Source organism: Chelmon rostratus, chromosome 7 (genome assembly GCF_017976325.1).
Source record: "Chelmon rostratus isolate fCheRos1 chromosome 7, fCheRos1.pri, whole genome shotgun sequence".
In the NCBI taxonomy this organism is placed as follows: Eukaryota; Metazoa; Chordata; class Actinopteri; order Chaetodontiformes; family Chaetodontidae; genus Chelmon; species Chelmon rostratus.
This window is the reverse complement of record NC_055664.1, coordinates 18,176,633-18,200,931: the sequence shown is the minus strand read 5'-3', so window position 1 is coordinate 18,200,931 and position 24,299 is coordinate 18,176,633. Positions and strand designations below refer to the sequence as shown.

The 24,299-nt window shown below is 45.0% G+C and overlaps 1 protein-coding gene across 4 annotated transcripts in view; it reads left to right on the top strand.

The window, feature by feature from the left end:
• Positions 1 to 24,299, top strand: part of schip1 (schwannomin interacting protein 1) — a 197,773-nt gene that overhangs the window by 172,346 nt on the left and 1,128 nt on the right. For 2 of the 4 annotated variants that reach the window (XM_041940013.1, XM_041940012.1), the window contains 5 exons: positions 14,331 to 14,449; positions 16,182 to 16,299; positions 17,002 to 17,199; positions 21,861 to 21,984; positions 23,137 to 23,230. In XM_041940013.1, coding sequence (XP_041795947.1) covers positions 14,331 to 14,449; positions 16,182 to 16,299; positions 17,002 to 17,199; positions 21,861 to 21,984; positions 23,137 to 23,230 — 653 coding nt within the window. Of the gene's footprint in view, positions 1 to 966; positions 1,259 to 8,127; positions 8,242 to 14,330; positions 14,450 to 16,181; positions 16,300 to 17,001; positions 17,200 to 21,860; positions 21,985 to 23,136; positions 23,231 to 24,299 lie in introns of those variants that run through there. The other 2 variants (XM_041940016.1, XM_041940014.1) reach the window with 2 other exon arrangements.

The window sequence follows — 24,299 nt, the reverse complement described above, 5'->3', positions numbered from 1 at the left end:
CTGTTATTTGCAATTTTGGGCTACATAAATATTGTAAAAATTTGAATTAATTGCAAAATAATGTTATGTGATGATACCCCGCTGCAAAAAAAGTCAAGATGCAGGACACATGTTTACATCTGAGTGAGATCAAACATTATAGACAGACCAGGAAACAAAGCGACGGATTCATAACAGTAAATGTGGAGAGGTCAGGGTAGAGGAATGGATGGAGAGATGGAGAAGGGAGAGATTATCTGAGTAGGTTGGCCTGGGTGTGGATTATAGGGCGGCCATCTGCCACCATGAGATTATAATCCTGCAGAGGGACAAACAGAGACTGAGGGGAAGGTGTACGCGCACTTTTACACAGTGAGACAAAGACGGCACAAATCATCAAACGTCGCCAGGGTGACACATCTTTGCCTCTTTGTCTTCATTTTGGTTTAAATCAGGAGCTGATTAAATATTAAGTGGAAGGTTACAAATCTAACCAGAGATTAAATGTCATCTTTTGGCACTTGACATTTTCGGATGCTTGCAGCTGAAACACATTTGGGGTTTGATACCCAGCCCCCGTTTTAGTCTGACTTTTAAAGCACTGCAGCGCCCTGTCTTTGTTGACTATTAATGCAGCACAGAAATGGATTAAGATAAAGGTTAAAGTGGCTCCTCTGCCCTTCTCTTCCTCTCTGTGTGTCTCTCTGTCTGGCATCAGTCCATATGAATGACATCCCGACCCTGACCCACACCAACCTCACCCTCCCTCCCTTTTCCACCGTCCCCTCTCCCCACCAGCCGGCTCTGCACACACTCGGCCCGGCAGCTCCTCCCCCTTTCAGTCTGAACCAGACAGAGAAAGGCGACCGGGAGTGTACTCTCTGCTTTCCACCGCTCCCCTCCCTCCCTCTTTTCCTCTCTCTCTCTCCGATTCTCACACCCCTCCTCCAGCCCTCTCGCTCCCCTCCCTCTTTCGACTTTGGGGAAGCAGCGATCAGACCCTGCCCTTCGCTCTCAGCAAACAGATAGAGCAGAAAACAGTCAGAAAAAAACAGAGCTAGAAAGCAGTGGAAGACTGAGCTGACTGGCGAGCTAGAGTATTGAATTTGTTAGTTTGGATCCAGGACTGGGTGAGATCCCTCCTCTCCTCTAATCTCCGCTGGAATACCCCTGCAGGGCTGGGAATCTTGTCCCAGTCCCGCTCCTGTTCCCCCAGCTCAGCCAGCTCCGCTCTAGGATGCTGTGAAGGATGGTCCACCAGGAAAACTGTTCTTACCAGGTACTTCTCAGAGCAGCACGACACGTTGCATTCATTTAATTTCATTTCCAGCGTCTTAAACATTTTAACAGACGCAAGCTGATGTTGATTTTGTTGTTGTTTGCTTCGCTGATAGAGAGACCATCATGTTTTACCTCCTCATATTGCAAATCCTTGAATGTCACGTTGAAAGTAGGACAGTGTTGCACATGTGCAGGACTTGTGTGTCATTGCAGAGACTCAGACCTGTGTAGGAGTATTTCTCTGTCGTTTGTGGTTACGTGATTGTGTTGTGAATCTGATGTCTGTCTGGTTGCTAAGAGAGCACTTGACTCAAGGGAATAATGCCCTGCGTCCCTTCCACCTCCCCCTCGTCCAGCCCCACCGATCCATGTCAAGGAGGCATGAGGTGTGCATGTAGCTGCAAGTTGACAGTGTCGTGACTGAACTCTGCATGTGTGCGAATGTGTTCTGCACTGTGAGTTTCATGTAAAGGATGCCTGTCATTCAGCGTGCATGGAGAATATAAATGTGAATGGCTGCCTGGAGGGTTGTGTCTATGTGTGCATGCATGTTTATGAGCATGTGTGATTCTGGCGGGACGTGTGACAGCTCTGTCCCACTTTGACGAGGAACTGGGAGGAATGAAGTGGCCGTGATTAAAGAAGAGCGAGTACATCACAGCTGTACATTCCCTTTTCTGTAAGCAGCCCTGCTTGGGAAGAAAGTCTGCAATGCAGGGGAGATGCAGAGAGGTAGATGAAAGGCAAAAGATATGAGCTGAATATGCCAGGGGAGGCACTGAGGGGGAAAAGATGGAGCGTCTTTGATGGGGAGAAGCGAGTGTAGAAGCACGGGAAGCTGCAGAGGAAGTGATGAGAAGGAAACATGAGGGTCCTGGAGAAACGGACGGGCCTTGTGGGTGCACTTTAAGTGTTTTATTGAAATACAGCAAGAAACTTCAGAGTCCAGATTCCGTCCTTCATCAGGGTTAAATAGATTCACATTTTTAGTGTATGCATTGGCAAATGTGATTGGTTTAGTATGTGCTTCAAGTGCTTCAAGCTGGGTGCTAGCAGCTGTAATGTGGCATTATCAGCATTTATAAAAGCTGATCTCTTGTCAGTTTCCTGCACATCCTCTTAACGCGTGAGATTTTGTTTTGGGAATTAATAAAGTGCCCCCTGGTTTAGGAAAACCTCAAAAAGACTCAAATCATCGAACAAAACATTTGTATTAATCTTGGTGCAAGTTGCGCATGTTCACATGTGCGTGTCAGGAGGGTGGATTTGTGCCTCTGTGGGCGGGGGACAAGTTGTGTAACGGGATAAGGATTTCCTGCCATGTTCGGTGGTAGATAAAAGCTAGATGGAGCGCAGAAAGATGGGAGGAAAGAGCAGCAGATAACCGGCAGAAAGTGATGCCAAAGGGCCGTTGGAGACAGCAGATGAAAGGCAGAGATGAAAGAGTAACAGGAGGACTATTGACAACACAAGCTGAGCACAATGAAGGGAGAGATGGGTGGAAAAGAGAGAAATGAGAGCGGCATCGCTTTCTGAGGCAACTGAGATTAGATGTGATAGGAAGACTAGAAAAATCACCGACATTGGTCCAATTTAAGGAATTTAAAGGAAAAATTGAGTTGTAAAAAGTTTATTGAGGGTGTCGCTGGGTGATATGGCCCTAAAATATCACCACAATGATGATATAACAAAATATAGAGTACAACTTAACCCTTACAAAGATTTGGCAATGCAATGCTGAATCAGTAGTTTGTTTGCTTGTTGCTGCTGTATGATGTCATTACAAATCATGTTACTGACATTAACTCTCATATTATTTTCATACATACATATTAATTTCATGCCGATGTTATCTTATATGATGTGGCACACCTGTAACTGATGGAGGGGGAGAAAGTAATGGAAGATGAGCTGGATTTAATGTGAGAGATGTTATAGAAAAGAGAGAATCAGAGAAAGCATGAGAGCAGTAAGCGGAGCAGAGGGTTCAGGCTCCGATAACAGAAACTCTCCAGAGGCCCCTCAATTAGACTGGTAACCTGGCAACCAGCAGGCAGACAGCGCCCCTCATGCACACACACACACACACAAACACACACACACACATCGAGGGATGGAAAGAAGGAAAGTGCGATGGGGGGAAAGAGCAGAGGAATAGAGGAGGAGAGGGGACAAGGGGTTTAATGAGGGCGTAAAATGGACAAGGAGTAAGCAGATAAGGTGGAGAAAGATGGAGCAGGGTGTCCCTGTGTTTCTGTTTGTCTCCGGTGGCGATCTCTCAGCATCGCTGTTTTCCTCTGCTTTGATTAAGGTGCGGCCCTCGTCTTTCTGTCTAATTCTGGAAAAGAAACACGGAAAGCATCTGATCTTCCCTGATCGCTCACCCTCTAATATTCAAGGCGAGCTCCCACTTAATGTCAGAAACCATTAGCCAGTTAAGTCCCAGGCTGACCCTGGGAGAACTACTGAGGCAACCATTTCGACCAAAAGCATCTATTGATTCAAGCTCTGTCAATTTTTCAAATAAACCACGAGGCCAAAACAAGCAAAAAAAATGTCCATCATTAAATCATCTGCTGCAGCCGTCCTCTTCATCTTGACGCTGCTCTTTTTGTTAAGTGCTTAATTTAAGTGAGCTAAAAGCACGCTGTTCTTCACCGTGTTTACTAGCAGCCAAGGTCTCCATATATCATCCCGTTTTCAGATCCTCGTGTAAATCTCTAAATCCTGCTGTGCCGTATCGTGGCACCAGCAGGTTGAAGGGTGATGTTGAGATTTATCAGCTCGGCCCCAGTGTGTCATCCCAGGCCGCAGGAGCACTGTCAGCTTGCCAAGACCCCGGGAACTGTGATTGAACGTCGGATCCTGTCACACACTCCGCAGTTGGAGGATTTATGTGTGTTTATGTTATGCATATGTGTCTACAAGCTCGTGCAGTCTGTCCCGCTCGGCTGGGGAGCGGCGGTGGAGAGCTCAGTGTAACAGCATATGAGGTGTGGCCTGATGAATTATAAATGAGGACTAGCAGTACAGTAGATGCCGCTGATGGATCGCGCTGCAACGACAGAACTGATCAATAAGGCCAAACAATAAACCGAATGCATGAAATTACTCATGTAATAAATGAATCTAGTTTGCCAGGAAGTCATTATAGCATGTAACTCCCACTGAAACAAATTACCATGCTTACACTTGTGTTTATGTACAAGCTAAACAAAATGCAACATAGCGAAGGCACATTTTTCCACTTAGGACAGTTTCCCTGTCTCTATGCTAAGCTTAGCTAAACATGTCCCATCCCTGAAGTAAATGCACAGACGCATCTAATTCTATCCTAAAGCCATATTACTTTAATTGGTTATTAATCAGGACAAACTTATGGTAATTTAATGAACTAATATCACTAATAATATTTGCTTTTGTACACACAGTTACAACAAGACACAAGTGTAGTTTAGAAGTTTCGTTATTAATTGTGATTTGTAATGTGATGTGCATTGTTTGAGCCCCCTGTGTCACACCTTTGCTGTGCAGCCAGCCTATTTTTCCTTTCAGACAAGCCCGTACTTTGTCCTAATATTATACAATTTGCCAGAAGTTCAGCTCCCTCCAACACTAGCCTCTGTGTGAGTTAGCGGACGTCCCGATGGGCCGCCCTGTGCTCCTTTCACAGCCCAATTTGTTTTGAACACAGAGCATCGCCATGGAGAAATTCTCACCACGTTGCTATGGTAGCAGCCCCATTTCTTTTCCTCCTGCTTTCCAAAATAAGATCAGATCAGAGTCTGTAGCACTCTCTCTCTCTCGAACGTGTCAGTAAATGTGCTCTGGTGTTATAAAACCACGCACGCACATAGATGTTAAGGAGCAGTGTGTGCCAGTGTGCAGATACAGAAACTTGTAAACAAACACGGAGTGAGGCTGATTAAAAAAAGGGAAAGTGCATCACGGGTGTAGGTATCGGCCATGTGCATGCTCTCACACACACACACACACATAGCGCCATTGGCCTTGGATCCCAGGCTTACAGGAGGTGCCAGGAACTCTCTCTCCCACAGTCACCCTCTGTTCACTTGGAACAATAAGCCATTCTGTGTGTGCATGTGTGTGTGTATGTGTGTGTATTGCTCTGTCTTTCTCGTTTGCTCGCCCCCTCGGCTGACCCCACAGCCAAGCATCTGAGTTATTAACCTGTGTGTACGTCTCAAACATGCCGCTGGAACCATCTCCTGTCTTCGCCCTTCAGCTGAGACTGAGGCTTCGCTTTTGTGCACATTTGTGAAGTGCGTGTGGGTGTGCACAGATCCGCATTGCCGGCATCCCAGGTAACCCCTCCCTCTCGGCCTCCTATCCCATTTGAATCGGCACTGACTTCACCTTCACCATGAAGTCAGCCTCAGTAATGAAGCAGGGAACCATCGGGGCTGACTCTGCCCCACCCTTCAGCTCCGAACAGGCCACTCTCGCTCACAACTAACAACAGTTTTATTGGCCTGTGTGTGTGTGTGTGTGTGTGTGTGTGTGTGTGTGTGTGTGTGTGTGTGTGTGTGTGTATGTGTGTGTGTACTGTCTGTATTGTCCCCCAGCAGCAGCAGCAGCAGTCCAGTGTGGGTGGATTCAGGAGACAGCCAGACAATTCGCTGTACTCTACCCATAATCCTTAGGGATCAACGCTGAATCAGACCCACTTCCTATTTTTTCGTTTAACCCCTGTGTGTGTGTGTGTGTGTGTCTGTGTGTGTGTGTGTGTGTGTGTGTGTGTGTGTGTGTGTGTGTTTGTGCGTGGGTGCGTGTGTTCAAATACACTTTGATGTTATCATGCAAATGCATTATTCCCCAAATGTCTTCTTCTTTCGCTCGCTCTCGCTCTCGCTCAGCAGAGGAACAGATGAATGTGACTCATGTTCATCAGTATCAGTTGCCGTTCTCTCCCCTCTTGTCTTTCTCCTCTCATCTCTCTTGTATACCCCTTTGTCCTTGGCTGGCTATTTTATTTCTCATCTGATATCCCCGTCTTCCCATTAGATCTCTGAGTATTTGGCGTGATTCATCCTCTGAGTCAGTGTGCAGGTGGAGGTTTGATGCTTCAGAGAGAGAAAGAAACAGAACTTTGCATAAGGTCGGGGTTAAAGTGATGTGTATTTCTCTAAGGCTTATGATACTTTTATTGTTTCAGTTTAGTATAGTTATATTTCTAGTTTCTTGACAGGTATAGTGCATTCTTTTATTCCAGCCCTGCAGCAAGATGTATGTGTGCATTGTGCACTTGTGTTACCAAAATATATGCAAAAGCTACTGCGGTGCCAGCCTGCTGCTTCTGTAATTGTTTACACTACTGTGCTGCTAAAACAATCAGTTTTACCTCTTCTTCAGCTTCTTTTGCATCTCACTTATAAGGACTTGCTGCTTTTCTCTCGTTTTAATCCTTTTAAAGTGAAATATCTTTTGGATTTGGACTGTTAAGTCAGACAAAAGAAGCAATTTGAAGACATCACCGTTGCGCTCATGGAAATTGGGTTTTTTTTCCACAGTTTTCTGACATTTCATAGACAAATAAGCAATTAACTAAAAAATAATCAACTGGTTAGTCAAACAATAAAAATAATCTCTAATGTGCATTCCATGTAATCATTACACAGGAAAGCTGTGATCCCCTGTTCTGGTGCATATGAAATATGAGTTTACCCTTGCCATGCCTGTCATTTTTCTGTGTAACCAGTTGATGGTTTGTGTGCTTGTGTGAAGTCATGTTCCCCTGCAGTGTGATTCTGCAGCCGTATGTGGACATAATTTTCTGTCTGGGCGGCTATGACAAATGTATGAGTCACGGGTCGATAGCGTCTCGCTAAGATGAGATCATTACACACTGTGGAGAGCTCAGATTGAAAATGTAAGTCACTGATACAAGGCACGAGCAGTCTCTGCCTGTGCGAGAGAGAGAGAGAGAGTGACTTTGTGTGCGTGCATGTGTGTTTGTGTGCCAGACTAATGGTCCATTGTGCTCTGTCAGGGTTTATTTAGCTGGCCGGGGCTGTGGGGCTGCTGGCTTTGGAGTCCAGACGGGGCACTATTTTTACCTTGGCAGGAAGGGAGCGCGCTACCTCCTCTGTTACATAAACACACACACTTCTACATTCATTTCGCCCCAAATATGTAGAGTAATCTACATTTTTAGTTAGTTACTTTCACAAACATACACAGAATTGTAAGTTATCCCAGGTAAGAGGTTGGGAAGCCTAAAAGGAAGAATTCAGAAGGGAGTCTTGGGTGTAACAGAGGGGGAATAAATATAGACGGTGAGAGATAGTGTCCAGGAGAGGCTCCAGATACACCAGGAGGCATCTGAAAACACACACACGGGTACGCACAACACAAGTGCATTGCCGTAAACACACACACACACTGTGGCTATCCCATGGCTGAGGTGTCTCTTTCCAAACTGGTTGCGAACAGCTGCTGTCCTCACGTCAGGGCGTGAAAAAAACAGGAGGAAAAAAAAAAAAGCACCAGTGTGAGTTTCTCCCTCTTTTGCTCTCTCTGGCTGCGAGAGGCCGCCCTGACCAGAGGGTGGAAGGCAGGGAGGGTCTAAAGGGGCCTTACCTCTGACCATTGTGCTTTCACCGTCCTGCGGGAGAGGCAGAACCACAGGAGGGAGAGGAGTCGTCAGAAAGCGCAGGGAAGTGAGAGGAAAGCGGCGTCACAACATGTAAGAGAAAGACAAGGAGAAGCCACCGGTAGAGGAGTAGATTTTCCTTCTCCCATGTCAAACCATGGCAGGCAGGAGTCGACTGGGAATATGATGCGTGCTGAGTGGACGCAGGAGCCGGTCTGGACTAACCTTCTGAGCAGACAGGAAAAGACAGGAAGACGAGGAGGGAGGGGAGGATGAGGGAGGCGCTGGATAATATGGATGGATGTGGTGGAGTGGATGATGTCACCAGGCAGACATCCAGCCTCTACCTCAGTGATGACTACAAAGAGGTAAAGGAACGTGTCATGCTTGTGTGTGCCTTATTCCTTATCCAGAAAAAGCAGTGGGGTCAATGGAGGTGGAATATTTTAGCTGATGCGTGTAGCTTACTGGATGCTCACACACACACACACATGCAGCTACTTTTGCTATATAGTTTTTGTACAAACTTAATGAGTAAATATGATTAGTGAGTTTTGAAAGAGCTGGTGGGCAGATTTTTACCTGCTGTTGTTTTTATGCTAAGCTAAGCTAACCGCCTCCTGGCTCGAGTTGAAGGCAGTTACAAGAGTGGTCTCAATCTTCTCCTCTGACTCTCAGCAAGACAGCGTATTTTCCTCGATAGTCCTGTAATAGGGTTTTATGTTTTGTCTGTAGCTATATCTCACAGCCAAAAGACCGAGGGTGACGTAATGCTTGAAGTTTGGGTATTAAAGTGCTTAAATATTTGGGGCAAAGCTATGATGTAATGGTGTGAGTAACCAGGGTTTTATCCTTAAACCTGCTTCATTCTCTAGCATAAAAAGGCAGATTCCTCCACTGAGTCTTTTCCCACATAGTGTGGCCTTCTTGCAGAGAGAAAGCTCAAATGTCACTTGGAGACCTATTGTCCTGCCTAAACCCACTTCATGCTCCCCATCTCTCCTCCCTCCCTTTGTCATTCTCCCCCCTTGTCTTTTTTTCCCTTTTATCACACCATAACCCTCCCCCACGTCTTTTACCACCACACACACACACACACACACACTTACACACAGCCCACTGCCACTTGCTGAGTTGTTCACTTCCAATCTGAGTGACAGGAGCAGCCTTGCACTGACCTGAGGCTGAACTGCATGAGAGGTCAGAGGTCAGGTGCCTTATCTGGGATGGAATGCTGCACCGCATAGACAGACAGGTCTCAGATAGCACAGGAACACAGGGCAGTCTTATACACACATGCATTTTCAGACTCATGTCTGTGCCTTTCTTCCTGGAGTCCTGTCATCACAGTGAAGTTGCCAGGCCGCTAACTGACGTAACTCCCAGCCAAAAAATGGACATAATCCACCAAAATTTAAAAAAAACCCTTTTTGTTGTTGTTGTTTTTTAGGGATTAAACAAACCAGATATCACTTGTTAATTAGTGAGCTTTAGAGGTGCTGGTAGACGGATCTGTCACCACTGAAAAGAGCCAGGCTAGCCGTTTCGCCGTTTCCAGTCTTTATGCTAAGCTAAGCTCAGGTGCTGCTGGCCATAGCTACATGTGTATATAAGAGTTGTATTAGTGTTCTTGCCTTAGTCTTGCCAAAAAAACAAATGCATGTACTTCCCAAAATGTCTGGTTCCTTTAAATGGGAAATATGTTGACTTAAGACTAATTTTTTCATAGACAAGTATTCGTATATGCAGTTCTAGTCAAATCTAGGATTACAGGAACATCTGTGTGAACTGTGGGGCTAAAGAGCACAGTCAAAACACACACACACACACGCATACAGACACACAGAAGACACGGTGACCTTGTATCTGTTTGCAGAGCTGTGAGCTCAGCAGCAGCTCGCTGTCAGGCCTGGAATAAATATCAGAGTGAAGCTGTCCCGGTTCCTCCAGACACACACGTCGTGCTTTTCACTGCTTCTCACAAGACCTGCTTTTCCGTGTGTGTGTGTGTGTGTGTGTGTGTGTGTGTGTGTGTGTACACTGGGTTCTTGTCTCTAACCAGGCAGTGATGTGTTGGCTGGTGAATAGCCTCCATTGTGCAAAAAAAGGGAGGAATCTAGAGAAAGAGAAGACAGAAGAAAGAACTATTAATAAATGAAGAGGTGACACGTTTTAAAGGACCTGTCCATTTACCTTTTTTGGGGTGGGGGGGGCTAAAAGGGAGACTGAGTAAAGCTAAGGACAGAAATCTGTAGGCATGCAGAGACACACACACTAAGTTATACACATCTCAGATCTCAACGACAATTTCTGACCACAAGAGCCAGTAATTTGAGAGAGGGAGAAAGAGGAAGCGCTTTGTTAGCACAGATAATTAAATTCATCTCCCTCCTGTAATATAGATTTTCAGGGAAGATTTGAGGGCTCAGAACAAGCACCGCGTCGTCCATAGCCTGAGCTAAATCACCCTCTAGGTCTGCGGATGAATGGTTATAGTGCAGTGTGGAGGAGAAAATGTCTTTGTCAATGAGGGCTTTTCAGCAGAGGAAACTGCTCTGTGAATTTGAGGAAAAACACAAATTAGTCCAATTGTGTTCCTCCCAATCTAATTTGGATGGCGACGAGTCTGGCGCTCAAGGCCAGGAAATGAGGGAGGTGGTTAGGACTGTCACTCATTCTCTTCTCTCCAGCTCTCTGTTCCCTTTCCCACAGGCATCTTAAAATGCTAATGTAATGGATCCGGCAATTTTCCATGTCATCATGTGGAAACATGCAGATAAGTTTGAATAATTGCCATTTCGGGACTGTATAAGAAGCTCTAGAGGGTGAAATAACCAAGGATGCACACAAAACGTTACAATAATGTCTTATTCGTGACGGTTTGAGTGAGGGAGCCAATCAGAAGAGCAGAAAGTTTGTGTGTTTCCTGCCTTTGGTGTGCAAGTTTAGCATTTCATTCACTCAAAACTAAATCTGAAAAATCACACCTGGAAGAGGAGCAATAGGCAAACATGGAAACCGTGAACATGACAGGATTTGATTGCTTCCTGCATTAAAGAGGATGTGAAAATTCATCCACTTTACTTCCAAAGAAGGAAGTGCGTTTGAGATGTGATAGCATACAAGATTCAAAAAGACAAGGAAGATAAGGTGAAAGCAATGCACAGAAAAGGAAGGAGGGGCAGGAGCAAATATTTACTGCCCATTTCACACCTCCACCTCTCGGTGGCGTATTCCACACCTTTGTAAATGTTTTATGGGGCTCCCATGATGACTGTTTTACCACACACAGCCCACCAAGACACACACACACAAGCACACAACAAAAACATGCTGTATAACAGGTGACATTTAGACAGCAAAGTGTTGTCAGGCAGGTGTGGGATGCACAGATGATGTCCTGCATGCTGCATGGGGTGCTTTGAGAGCTTTTTATCATGAGAATGTCATGTGCAGTTAAGGGCAGAATTTAGAGATGAAACTTTAGTTGATTAATCAACCAGTTGATTGACAGAAAATTGATTTTAGCATCTTTAATGTGCGGTTTCGCTGCTTTTGTCTGTTTTTTATGATTGATAACTGAATGTCTTTGGGTTTTACATGGTGGTTGGACAAAATGAGAATTTTAAAGGTGTCTTATTGAGAAGATAAACTGGTGTCTGACATTTTATAGATAAAAATCTATCAATTAATTGAGGAAATAATCAGAATCGCTGATGAAAATATTTGTTGTAGACCTGGTGTGATTGACCAATTACCACTCTAGTCAATGATAGAGGCAACACATTTCACTTCTGACTGTCTCACAGGCTGTATCATGTAAAGGGGGAGAATTAAAAAACTAGTCAAATTCATATTTAAAGCTAGATGTTAAAACGTCCCGTGTCACCAGTAGCCTTGAGCCAAAGTGTCTCCTTGTGTGTCCACGTTTATATAAATCACAAATATTAGCCAAGGTTAGTTACACGTTAGTTTGTCCTTGAGGGCTGATGATCTTAGCGGCGGGGGCGGCATATGAAATGTTCTTCACTTGAAATCACTGCAGCAGCACATGCTCTGTGTTCTGGCTCATATACCTCCCAGCTCTCAGCTCTGATCACCTGTTGTAAAAATGCTAGACATCGCCTGCTGTTTCACCAGATTTTGTGATAGTAGTGAAAACTCGACCAGCCATGACTCAAGCAGAGAGTGTGCGGGGTTTCGCATTTGCAAATAGGTTTTTAGCTAAAGTTTGTGGTGATGCTGATGCTGTGTGATTACTGAGTATTCTAAGGCAAAACATCCCCCCGAGCCTCCCTGAATGTGTCACACTTCCCTTCCACGGCCTCGGCGCAACCCCCGTTTTTGTGTTGCCTCAGCCCGTCACCTCTCGCGGGGAGCCGGCGGTTCCCAGTGCTCGACGAACCCGCTGCCTCTGGTTCTCGTCTTTGCTCGGAGCAGCTGTTCTGCTGCGTAACTTGACTGACAGTCTGTCAGCTGTGTTGTGTTCAGGCTTGTACAACATTTGAGTGACGTGCACGTACATAAATACGTGGCTGCGCAGCACCACACAGGCTGCCATTGCGCCTTTGAAGCGATGAACTGAAACTCTCAAGTGTGTTCATCTTGACTCCCCAGGCTATCTTTCAAACACACACACACACACACACACACACACACACACACGCATAGGAGCAGTGCCAAGTCCACCCCTCTACATGCCAGTGTGTGTGCTGGCAGTGCCAAGTGCGTCTTGCAGGCTCTTGTGTGGAGTGGGATTATGCTAATTTGTCCTTGGTGGAGGCACTCTCACCAACGCCTGCACACAATTGTCAGGAGAGACAGGCAGAGAGCGAGGGAGAGAGGGAAGGAGGGAGCGAAGGAGTTGAGAAAACGAGTGGGAGAGAGGTGAAGCTGTGATAAGCAATTTGGAGAGGGAGGAACAGAATGAGCATCAGAGAGATGGCTTGGTGGAAGAAAAGCAGAGGCCTGAGGCTGATGGAGGGAAGCGGGGATGGAAGGAGATGAGCGGAATTGGGGATAATGAGGAAGAGAGAGCAAGACAAACGGCTGCTGAGGCTGAATCAGGTGGGTAAAGACAGCATGGGAATGTGACGAACACAGATAGATGAGAGAGGTGGAAGATAATGGGAAGCAGACAGACACAAACAGGAAGTGCCCAATAACCAAAGAACCATGGGTGCTTCACATCATGTTCAAGAAAAATATGCCCAGATTTAATGGATATGGTGGCATGTTGTCAATGCACAGTATTTTTAACCTCCCCACAACCAACGCTGCAATTGTCTCATGTTATCCAATGATGTAAACATCAGAGGCTTTTCCGCCACTACGATGCATCCTATATGACGTGGCATCGGTATGCTTTGCTTTGCCCTAAAGTTTCCCAGGCCAAAAAGAACTTTCTCTTGAAGCTCACGTCATATGAAACTTCTTTCTCCAAACCTCTTCATTCAGGAGCACTGCGGTGTTTAGGCTGACTCTCTGCGTCTGATGGACAGAAAACGTTTTGCAGCGAGGGTCTCGAGGACCATAGACAGCCTTTCCTTCCTAAGTCGTAGTGCTGTTACAAAAATCTGGCCTCCGCTGCTTGTGCAGCATGTGCGAAAATTGCTACAGAGAATTGAACTCCTCTCATTTGATTAGAAACAGTCTGACTCTCTCATTAGTTGTTTGCACCTCAGTTGGATGTGTTTACCTGCGATCAGCACAGGCGAGACGTCCTGCGGGGGCTGGTGTGTGTGAGCGTGTGTGAAGTGCTGCCAAAGCTGAATGAGTTAGGAATTCAGGATTGGGAAGAGGCCAGGCGAGCGTGACTCTGGAGTCGTGTAATGTCTGGATTCTTGCAGATTTAAGCATGTAGGAAACATCTATGACTGTTCTCCTTCTGGAGTTAACCATACATAAACATAATCCTGCGTGTGTCGTGTATTAGAAGATATACTTTGTGTTTGTGGGGCCTTTTTGGAGCGCTCACTGGTCGTTCTCTGAGACAACAGCACCACCTGCCTGTGAATACTGGTAATGTCAACTTGTAATGATCTCCACTCAGATATTTTTACCCTTTTTTTTCTCACTTCAGCTGACTCCACACTTTGCATCAGAGCTTGTTAGTATGACACTGAACCTCTTTCTGCAAATTAAGAGGAAGCTGCTGCTATTAATACACTTGCACTCGTGTTTTGGACTGTCAGGAAGTGCGAGGGGTAACAGCGTTTCTATTTCTGTGTACAGCTAGCTCATGTTGGGGAGGGGGGGGTTGGGGGGGGTTGTATCAAGGTGATGCAGCATGCCAGAAAATATATTTAAGTACCTGGCTTTGAGGTGCCGTGACAACAAGAGTCTTTGAGGAAGACGCCTGCCTGACCCTGACCTCTGACCTCATTGTGAAGCTGCAAAATAAGTCAGCAAACAGTTCATGAAGAGGTAACCGCATCTCGTTAATCTCCCTTCGCAGGCCCAAAAGAATGAGAGGGAGTCTATCAGGCAGAAGTTGGCCCTGGGCAGTTTCTTTGACGATGGGCCAGGCATCTACACGAGCTGCAGCAAGAGTGGCAAACCCAGCCTGTCCTCACGGTAAGACCTCTGTCTTATGACTTCACTCTCAGCACCGTCTTCGAGTTTTCTAGCGTTTTTCGTTGTATCATAATTCTCTGAGGAAGGGCGTGCAGCAAGGGCAGCGGTTTAATGTCAAAATGTCAAAAATTTGAGCTGAATATAAGGGTTAAAAAAAGCATATAAATCTGAAAGTGAAGATTTACTGTCAGGGTCACCAATAAAGAATGAACAAAGAGGGAGGAAGAGAGTGACAGGAAGCAGAGAGGATTTGTGCTGCGGAAATGAGCCTCACAAAGTCAGCCGCTGTGGCTATCACTTCCCAAAAGACACTGTCAAGTGCGCACACACACACGCACACACACACACACATACACAAACTACTACCGCCTTCTACACTGTACCTTACTGGAACTAGATGTTCTGTAAACACTTGCTCTTTGTATTCCTGTGATTTGAATCACGTGGATTTCTCAATATTGCTGCAACAGATCAATGACTGGTTGTGATGCTTAATGCCTCGTTGATGATTACGGGGAAACAGCGAGATGACGATACACTTGTCTGGGGTGACAAAGTCATAGACGGCCAGTTTTAGAGCCCAACTAGGCTGAGGCTGATACCGTTATTGATATTTGACTTTTGAAGAATCAGATAATGATGCATCAGCCAAACAGTTTTTCTAAAGATCCCTTAACTGCCATCTTTACTCGACTCCCAACCACAACATGTGTTCAAAAAAACATTTGATCTCCAAATGTTTAAATTTGCAGCTTGGAGTCAGTGTGCATGCTTTGTTAATAGCCTCGCACTTGCATGATGTGCGTCCAGATACATCTCCTCAATTGTAGCGAAACCAAGATGTACACTGAGTGAGACATAAACTACGTATGCAGTGACACTCTTTGTAAACGACTTCAAACGTATCTTTGAGATCTCTGCACTGCAGCTTCTTGTTTCTTATCAGCTAACTCGTTTGCCAACAGTAATACTAATACATATGCAATAAGCTCGTATTGGCAGATGTATCAGTCAGGCTCTACACTGAAGAGGCGCCACACTGTATCAGAAATGTTAGTAAACGCTTCCACAATCTATTACAGTAAATTCAAGTTAAAAGGAGGTTTCTGATGCTGCCTCTCCAGACATAAAACAACAGCAAAAAAACAATCCATCACTATCTTAATCAGAACTGACTGGATCCATGCTGTGTGACCAATCAGCTCTGTTTGTAATTACTGCATTGAATAAGCAGATTATTGATCCACAGTGGGCTGGATCTGCGCCTATTCTGCTCCTCTGTGGCACAAAACCACTCCCATCCCGAGGCAGATTGGCTCAGAGCTGACGGAGGCGTCTTGGATCGATCCATATAGGAGACAAGAGGGGAAATGATTAAAAACACAAGCCCTCCTTAATCCACAGTTGGCAGTTTGCTCTGTTGAAGAAGGCAGCTAGCGTCCGTTTGGATTTTCTTTCTATTTTTCCAAATTGTTTGCACTTTTTCTCCCTTAACCGCACGGCGCAGTGCACAGTCTCCACTCCACTCCAAATCCTTTATTGACGCAAAGCACTTTGTTGAACTCGTCATAGGTCATTTGTATTAGCAGCATTGCTGTTGACATTGCTGCCTGTTTTGGCCCTGGTCCTAGTCAATACTGCAGAAAGTGCCAACATTGAACTGGCTTGGATGTTATCTGCATTTCTGCTAATGTTAACATGTCTTCCTCTCTATCTGTGCTGTTCCCCGCAGGCTGCAGAGTGGAATGAACCTACAGATCTGTTTTGTCAATGACAGCGGCAGCGACAAGGACAGTGATGCAGATGACAGCAAGACGGAGACCAGTCTGGACACACCTCTGTCCCCCATGGTACGCACCAATGCCCATCTGTGCTCTATATTATAGTGTTATATACTATAGTATTTCTCCAGACTTCGACGGTGGGAAAAAAAGGACTTAAACCTTGAAATCACTACGTAGTGTGATGTACATGACTGAACAAAGTGTCAAAGCGTAAAGATCTGATTGTGTAAAAGCGAGATTGAGTCAGAACAAGAGTGAAAGCAGCGAGGGGGAGATATTCATTAAGAACCAGAGAGATAGCTGGCGGTTCAGTTGCTCTATGAATGTCTTTGCTCACGTTTTCTGCCCTGTTAACCAATTCATAGACTGCAAACGAGAGGTGAATGGGAATACGCTCGCTATGGCCACGGATGACTGGCCGCATTAACCTCCTGTCAGCCTGAGACACATTTAACAGAAAGAGTAAAAGGAGAATTATCATCTCCTTACATGTTCATCCTCTCTCGCCTCACATCCTATCTGATGTGCCATGACGCTCCTGTCAGTGTGTAAAAACTACATACCAAAATGCCAAGAATGCATGAACATTAATCCTCTGGCCTGGCCTTTCTTATCTGTCCCTCTTTCCTTCCTTCATTATTACCTTTCCTTTACCTTTACTATACTTCTTTTTTCTCCCTCATGTCTTATGCCGCTCTCTTTCTCCTTCACCTTGCCACACTTGTCTTCTCTCCCCCATCCTCTTCCCACCGCTTTCCTCCCCCGCAGTCCAAGCAGAGTTCGTCCTACTCGGACAGGGACACCACAGAGGACGACTCGGAGTCCCTGGAGGACATGGACTTCCTGAGTCGACAGAAGAAGCTGCAGGCAGAGGCGAAGCTGGCCCTGGCTATGGCCAAACCCATGGCCAAGATGCAGGTGGAGGTGGAGAAACAGAATCGCAAGAAGTCACCGGTGGCCGACCTGGTCAGTACCAGAATTACACAGTTACACTTTGACTATAAAGTTTTACATCAATAAGGACAAGCTTCACCTCAAAAAGGGACAACAACCATGTTTGATATTACAAAATTCATATAAAAGGGAAAGCTTGGACCAAGAGTTCTGTAGTTTTATACGGATGAGGCCAGCAAGCAAACGCAGCACCAAAGCGATACACTGGAACCAAGAGATCCACTGATACATACAAGAGTAGAGTCGCTCCAAATAAGGACAAAGGCATATTTGCTGTTTCAAGCTTTTGCTTTTACTTTTATATGAACAATTGATCACATGACTGCTTGTATGTATGTCAAAGGGGTTTATTGTGGTGGTGAGTGATGACTAGACTGACTCCCGTCCCCCTCAGCTCTACGGCGCTTTATCACATCTTTCAGCTCAGTGTTTAGGTTTTCCAGCCCGCAGCTTTACTGTTTCAGTTCACTCTCAACACGCCCGTCAGTGGAGTTATCGGCAGTGAGCTCCCTGCCCGGCACCAAGCGGCAGACAGACAGAGTTAGTGACGAACATTCAGCGGCTGAAGAAGAGCCAGACATTTTGCTCAGGACTGCAGGACTGCTCAATAATTGGACTTGCAGTCGATTAGTAGGCAGAAACGTGACTCCAAATGAAGGCTAGCGTTGCTCCATATCTGCTAACAAGTTGGCCATATTGATTAAAAGGTGATAATATGTTCTCATTTTGTTTACAGTTTGTTTCGTCCGGTCCCAAATGGCCAAAGCAATAAATTATTTCAGGGTTAAAACCATCATTATGAACCGTTTATCAGGTGTGCCAGCAGATTGCTCAGTTGCATCAATTATGTCACAGGCCTACAACAACACCCATTTCTCTCATCGTCGTGTAATCAGCTTCAGCTTCCTCAGAAGCGTTCAGACCACTGTTCAGCTTACAGTAAAGTGGCAAAAGCTTCTTCACGCTGATCAGAGTGTGAGCAGTCAGCTGGCACACTTGTTTTCTAACACCTCTGCATGCACTTGATGATGGTTTTCTAGCAAAACCGAAAGCTTAAAACAGCAAGGATGCCTCTGTTCTTTGTCGCGTTTATCGATACACTTGTGCCGATCATTTGACAAGAAGGTTCGGAAATTAGCCTCAGTGACACAGCAGTACGTCACATTGACATTTATATGGCACTGAGATGCAATGGAAACGAATCATAAAGTCATAGAAGAGCCGCCACATGTAATGCAAAGCAACACTTGCAGTTTAGCTGTTTTGGAGCAAAATGTCAGACATGTCCTGGTTAACATGTGTCATCGTGTGACAGTAAACCTTTCTCCACGCTGCCCTTTAAACAAACGTCCATCATCTGGGTCCGTTATTAAAGTAGGTGAGAATAGATGGGTGGGCTGTGTTTCAGTAACATATGAGTATTATTTGGGAGCCAACTGGGTCATACGCTTGCTGTGATGTCACAGGAAGCCCCCCGCCCCTCCTCGGTTTCCTCTCTTCCTCTGCCTCCATTTAGAGGACGGAAGGTGATGACGACCCTGCTCATCACTATTTCATCCGTTTCTATCTGCCTCACTCAGAAGCACACATACACACACACACACACACCAACTCACACGCACACTCGCGCTGTCAGACTTGCGCACGCACCGTATTTCCACCCGGACTTGCAGGCAGAGCGGCTTTACTTATTCAGAGAGGAGAAGGGCAGCTCGGCCGGGTCCATCTATAATTCATACGCCGGAAAGCATTGACTTCAGTGTTTAGGGATGTAGCGGTGCTCAGCAGTCAGAAGACATCACTGTCACAGCCGTACTGAACACAGTGAATATTAAGATGTGTTAAGGTTACAGCCGCCTGCCACGTCCACAACACCAGAAATCTATTAAATTGCAGAAGCTACATGTGCTAAATGCTTTTCTAGAATAGTGAGTCCTTACCAGGGGGTAGTTGCCTGGGGTACAATGAAGGATTGTGGAGTAGCTCTAATAGTTAAAAAAAAAATGAAATTATGATTTGATTGAAAAAATATATCCATCCAAAGAGGATTAGATAACAGTGTGATGCTGTTCTCCACCTTCCATCAACCTCAGTCAACGCCTTAAATCCACATGTTGGGACCGACATTGCATGAAAAAGTGGAAATAATTAGCCAAAAGCATGGACGAATGGTTTGAATAGACTTCTGAATCCATCCAGCTCAGTGGCTCTCCATCCAGCGAGGTCAGTTTCATGATGCTGTGCTCATCCCTCTCCAAAACATTTGCAATGATCGTCTAAATTAGCTAAATTAGCTCAAATTAATGGATGAACAGGTGAAACAGGTCGCATATAGAGATTAATAAATAGTTGAAACAGTTAACTAAAAGCGATGGATAGTAATAAGCATGACAAACAGGTGGATAAAAAATAAATAAGTAAAATAAATAAATGAATAGTTGATGGTAAAAGTAAAGGGTGACCATTGGCTGGAACTACTTGATAAACAGTTGAAATACCTTAAAGTTATGAATTAACACTTGAATTGAATTGCTAAAGGTGGCCTAATGGATAAACAGTTGACATAATGAGCAGTAAATTATGGATAAATGAAGGATTCAGCTTCTGCCCCTTGTGGTGAAAACTGACAATTTAACTGTATGAAAAAAATAACTGAAGCAGTTCACTGTGTGTAGTATTTCTTCGCATCTGCATCTGTCAAAATGAATATTCCCTACAGGAACAGGTGAAGTCAATGAAGGGTTCCTTGAGGTGGGGGGTTGTGTTGGACCAGAAAGGTCTGATTCTGGCTCTGCTGCCAGTTAGTTTTATTCAGTTTTAATCAAGCTGGGTTGTCCTACCCTCTTGTCAAGGGCAAAGGATGGGAATTCGGCCAGCACAGTAATCCTGCATCCAAATGTCTGTCTGTGTACTTTCCTAAATTTCTACAAACAGAATCAGTGAGAGAAAGCAAGAGCGTTAGCAAAAGAGAAAACGGGGGGAGAGAGACTTAAATTCCACCGTAAAACCTCAATTCTCTCTCTCTCTCAGCATCATTCAAATAGCAGCATGGTTCTGTCTGCAGTCTCATATTGAGTCATTGCAGGACGCTTGTTTGCTGGTATTGAACGCTCAGACAGTAATTTTTAATTAGCTGTGTGATCAGCCCGCCGCAGAAACTCACACCGCACACCGATCTACAAACCTTTCCCATCACCCCCTTGCGTCCTCTTCAACATCACACCTCTCTCTCTGTCACCCTCAAGTCAGCGCCGTGCGTGCGCTTGGTCGCCCGAAACTGAAAGTGACACGCGGCAGCCTCGAGTACAGTTGCATCAGGGCCAATGTGAAAGTGAAAGCGGGTTTGAGAAGGGCCAGCCGCATGCCAACATTTTCACACCCGCTGTTTGTCAGGAGTGGAGGTGACGCGAGCAGGAGGGAAAATGGGCATTGGAAGGAAAGAGAAAGAATGTGGACCGGTTGGATGGGAATGTTGGCAGAGGGAGAGCGAAAAGCAAATCATCAGAAGCACTGGAGGAATGATGATTCAGTGTGAAGAGCACATCAGAGGCAGCACCGAAAAACAAAAGCCATATTTCCTCAGGTCAATACAGTAATTGGTACGAATACAACTCCAAAACTTCCAGGACGCTGCATAATATGGAAGCTTTTCATTTTCACTAATAGGGAAATAATGTGTAATTTCTAACCCTTTGTTTTCACTCCTCCTTTGTCTCTGATTACACAACAGATGTTTTCCCTGCCGTAGACGAATGGGATTTTGCGCTAAACGTCAAAGACTCGGGAATTTTAAAAGTTCCCGCGAAAAGAGAAATCATGCTGTTGATGTGCGAGGCGAGAGCAGGTTGCTCCGGTCTGTAGTCTACGCTGTGGGGTGAAAGTATCACTGCCGGCCCCTGCTGGAGAGTTAAACCACCTCAGGATCGCCGGGTTCACCTGCTGTTTATTTGTATAAAACACCGCCGACCTGTTTGTGACCAGACAGTAATGTCTAATTGAAATCCCCCAACTTTACAGCCTTGTTACGCAGGGTGACGAGCTCCTCAAGGAAAGTGTGGCATTCCCTTTTGTTTCACTATCAGATGAAGCCGAGCGGCTGAAAAGCAGCCGTTTATCACAGAGGGAGCGTCTGACAGTGACTGATCGCAGAGTGCAGGCAGCAGATTAAGGATGACCTGCTGTCAGTCAATCAAGACCCCTCCAGTTACTTGATTCAAATAGGCCTCTCTTTACTCCGCTGATAATTGATGCTCTTTTGACGAGATTTCAGCAAATTTAGGCTTCAGCTCCCGATTATACTCAACACTGGATAACCTTTTTCAATGAATAGATGAGATGTTTGGTGTATAAACGCCAGAAAACAGTGAAAAACCGTGAAAAGAGAGAGAGAAACACGTCACATTTGAGAATCTGGCATCAGTGAACGATTTAAAAGATTAACTGATTGGCAAATTTGTTATTGATCCCTCAATCGGTGGGCGATTGTTTGAGGACTCAACCGCTGCCATTGTTTGTACATGATGTAAATGCAGTGAATTGTATGTACTGCACGTCAGTGATGTTTCTTTTTTTATTATTTCCTACAATATGGAATAATAGAATGATGGATAATGTGAAATGATCGTATTGATATTGATTGTATGGTTTTGTGTGTCTCTGTGTGTGTTTTTTAGCTTCCACACATGCCTCATATCAGTGAGTGTCTAATGAAAAGAAGCCTGAAGCCCACCGACCTGAGAGATATGACTCTGGGACAGCTCCAGGTTATAGTCAATGACCTGCACTCCCAGATTGAAAGTGAGTTGACCAAACACACACACACGCATACAGAGAGAGAGAGAGAGAGAGAGTCACCGATCTCTACTTTCAATTGCAGAAATGAGCAAGAAAGCAAATGGGGAAAAAACATGCACATACATACTGACCCCTACCCTTTACAGTGGATGTGAAAGTACGGTTATATATATTACTTCAAAGAACTGTACCAGTTAACGGCTTCCCCTGAGCATTTACTGTTACCACACTGTACAGATCATTGATCCTGGTACTCGGGGATGAATAATCTCTCGTCTTACATAAAGCAGCTCCAGAAATCCCCATGAGTCCAAAATCATGAGCTAGTTTTTACTCACAACACAGACTTTCCCCTCAAAATCGGTTTTGTCAGTGCTGCATATTGTCTGGCAAAGCTGGAGGAACAATAGCTTAAACATGTGATTCGAAAACAACCACAACCACTGAAGCGCGGTCTGACTGTTCATGCTCATTATGTTTTCGATGGATTTGTGAGGTCACCTGATCATCCGTGGGACATTTTAGCCAGTCAGATATTGTCTGGTATTTCACGTATAGCCCCGATTCCCCAAAAGTCAGGACGCCGCATAAAACGGAAATGAAAAGAGAAGGCAATCATTTACAGATGAGCAGAGTGTTTGCTGACAACAGCCCATGTAGTAACAGCATTTATGCAATCATGTGTTCACAAAGTCTTGCTAAGCTGAGCCTTTCCAGGATGCCCCCTCCATACCCAATCATGATGCTATCACCTGTTACCAGTCAACCTGTTCACCTGTGGGATGTTCCAAACAGGTGTTTTTTGGAGCGTTGCACAACTTTCCCAGTCTTTAGTTGCTCATGTTCCAACTTGTTTGAAACGTGTTGCTGCATCAGAGTCAGAATAAGCAGATATTTACAAAAAATAATGAAGCTGATGAACTAAAATATTAAATATGTTATCTTTTTTACTGTTTTCAATTGAGTATATGTCAAAAAAAAAAGATTAGCAAGTTATCACATTGTGTTTTATTTATGTTTTGGAGTCAGAGATGTAGATCTGAAATCTATTAATGAGAACAGAACAAAGTGATCATTGTTGTGTGTAAAGTGATTCCATGTTGTAAATGTGATCAGGACAAATTCCTTCCTCCTCACATTGTCTGCCGTCTCCAGGTCTGAATGAGGAGCTTGTACAGTTGCTGCTGATTCGGGATGAACTACACATGGAGCAGGATGCCATGCTGGTCGACATAGAGGACCTCACCAGGTGATGAAGCACTTAATGAGGAATTTATTCACCGCGTTCACGATCATTTCTTTACTCGTCCGGTGTGTTGGAGACAGAACCCAACAAAATCTTTTCTGACTGATATTTAAAAATAAGTGACAACTATATAGTCAGATTTATTTTAATAGATTTTCAACAGCTGTAGTTTTTAAAAGAGTACTCCACCGATTTAGCATTGTGCTCAGACTCATGCTGCAGCATAAACAGATCTAATCTTTATTTATTCCACACATTTTTCTTTCTTGTCAAAACCTACACTTCACCACCAACAATCTTGTCTGAGAAATTCGGTCACGTCACGCTAGGAGCAGCTAATGTAGCCTCGAGCTGCTAATCGGAGGTAGGGATGAGTAGGGGGCTAAAGAGGTCTGCTAAGCTCACCTCTCTCTAACTCTACATTTATTTTCTGGTTCAAACTGGTCTTCAGGGCCAGTCGATCAAGTGACTGACTCAAGTGACATCGGCGTGAACAGATTTAATGTGTAAAATCGGTGGAGTTCCCCTTCGCCAAACATCACTCAGACTGGAGTAAACAGTGCATTTGTCAGGGCAGCAGGACGGTCATGGGTGGATTATCGAACGGACCCCTGAGCCAGTGCCTCTGCATGAAGTCGCTGTTATAAACTTTTCGTTTTTGTCACATAGTCGTTCATGTTGAGAACAGAGCCCTAAAGTCCTACTGAAACACTGAAGGAACAGCCGAAACAGTCACTTTGAAGATGTCACAGGAAAGAAACCATCATGATGTGTTTTCAGTGAGTGTTTGTCCCCCTTCACCCCCCCATGAAATTGAGCGTGCCCACGCTGTACATCCTGTTGTTGAGATACAGGTGAGATTATTTCTAGTTATTGTGCTGCTTGCTTCATCTCAGTGTTCATCTACTGGGAATCCCGCAGACGTGCAGGTGAATATGCCCAATTAACTGTGAATGAAGTCACCGTGCTGCTGGCTGCACCTCAGTGTACCTGCCCTGCAGAGGAGGGAGGGGGCGGACGGTATATTTGGGATTTTCTCAGCGTGAATGACTGGTTGCATAGCAACATGTCA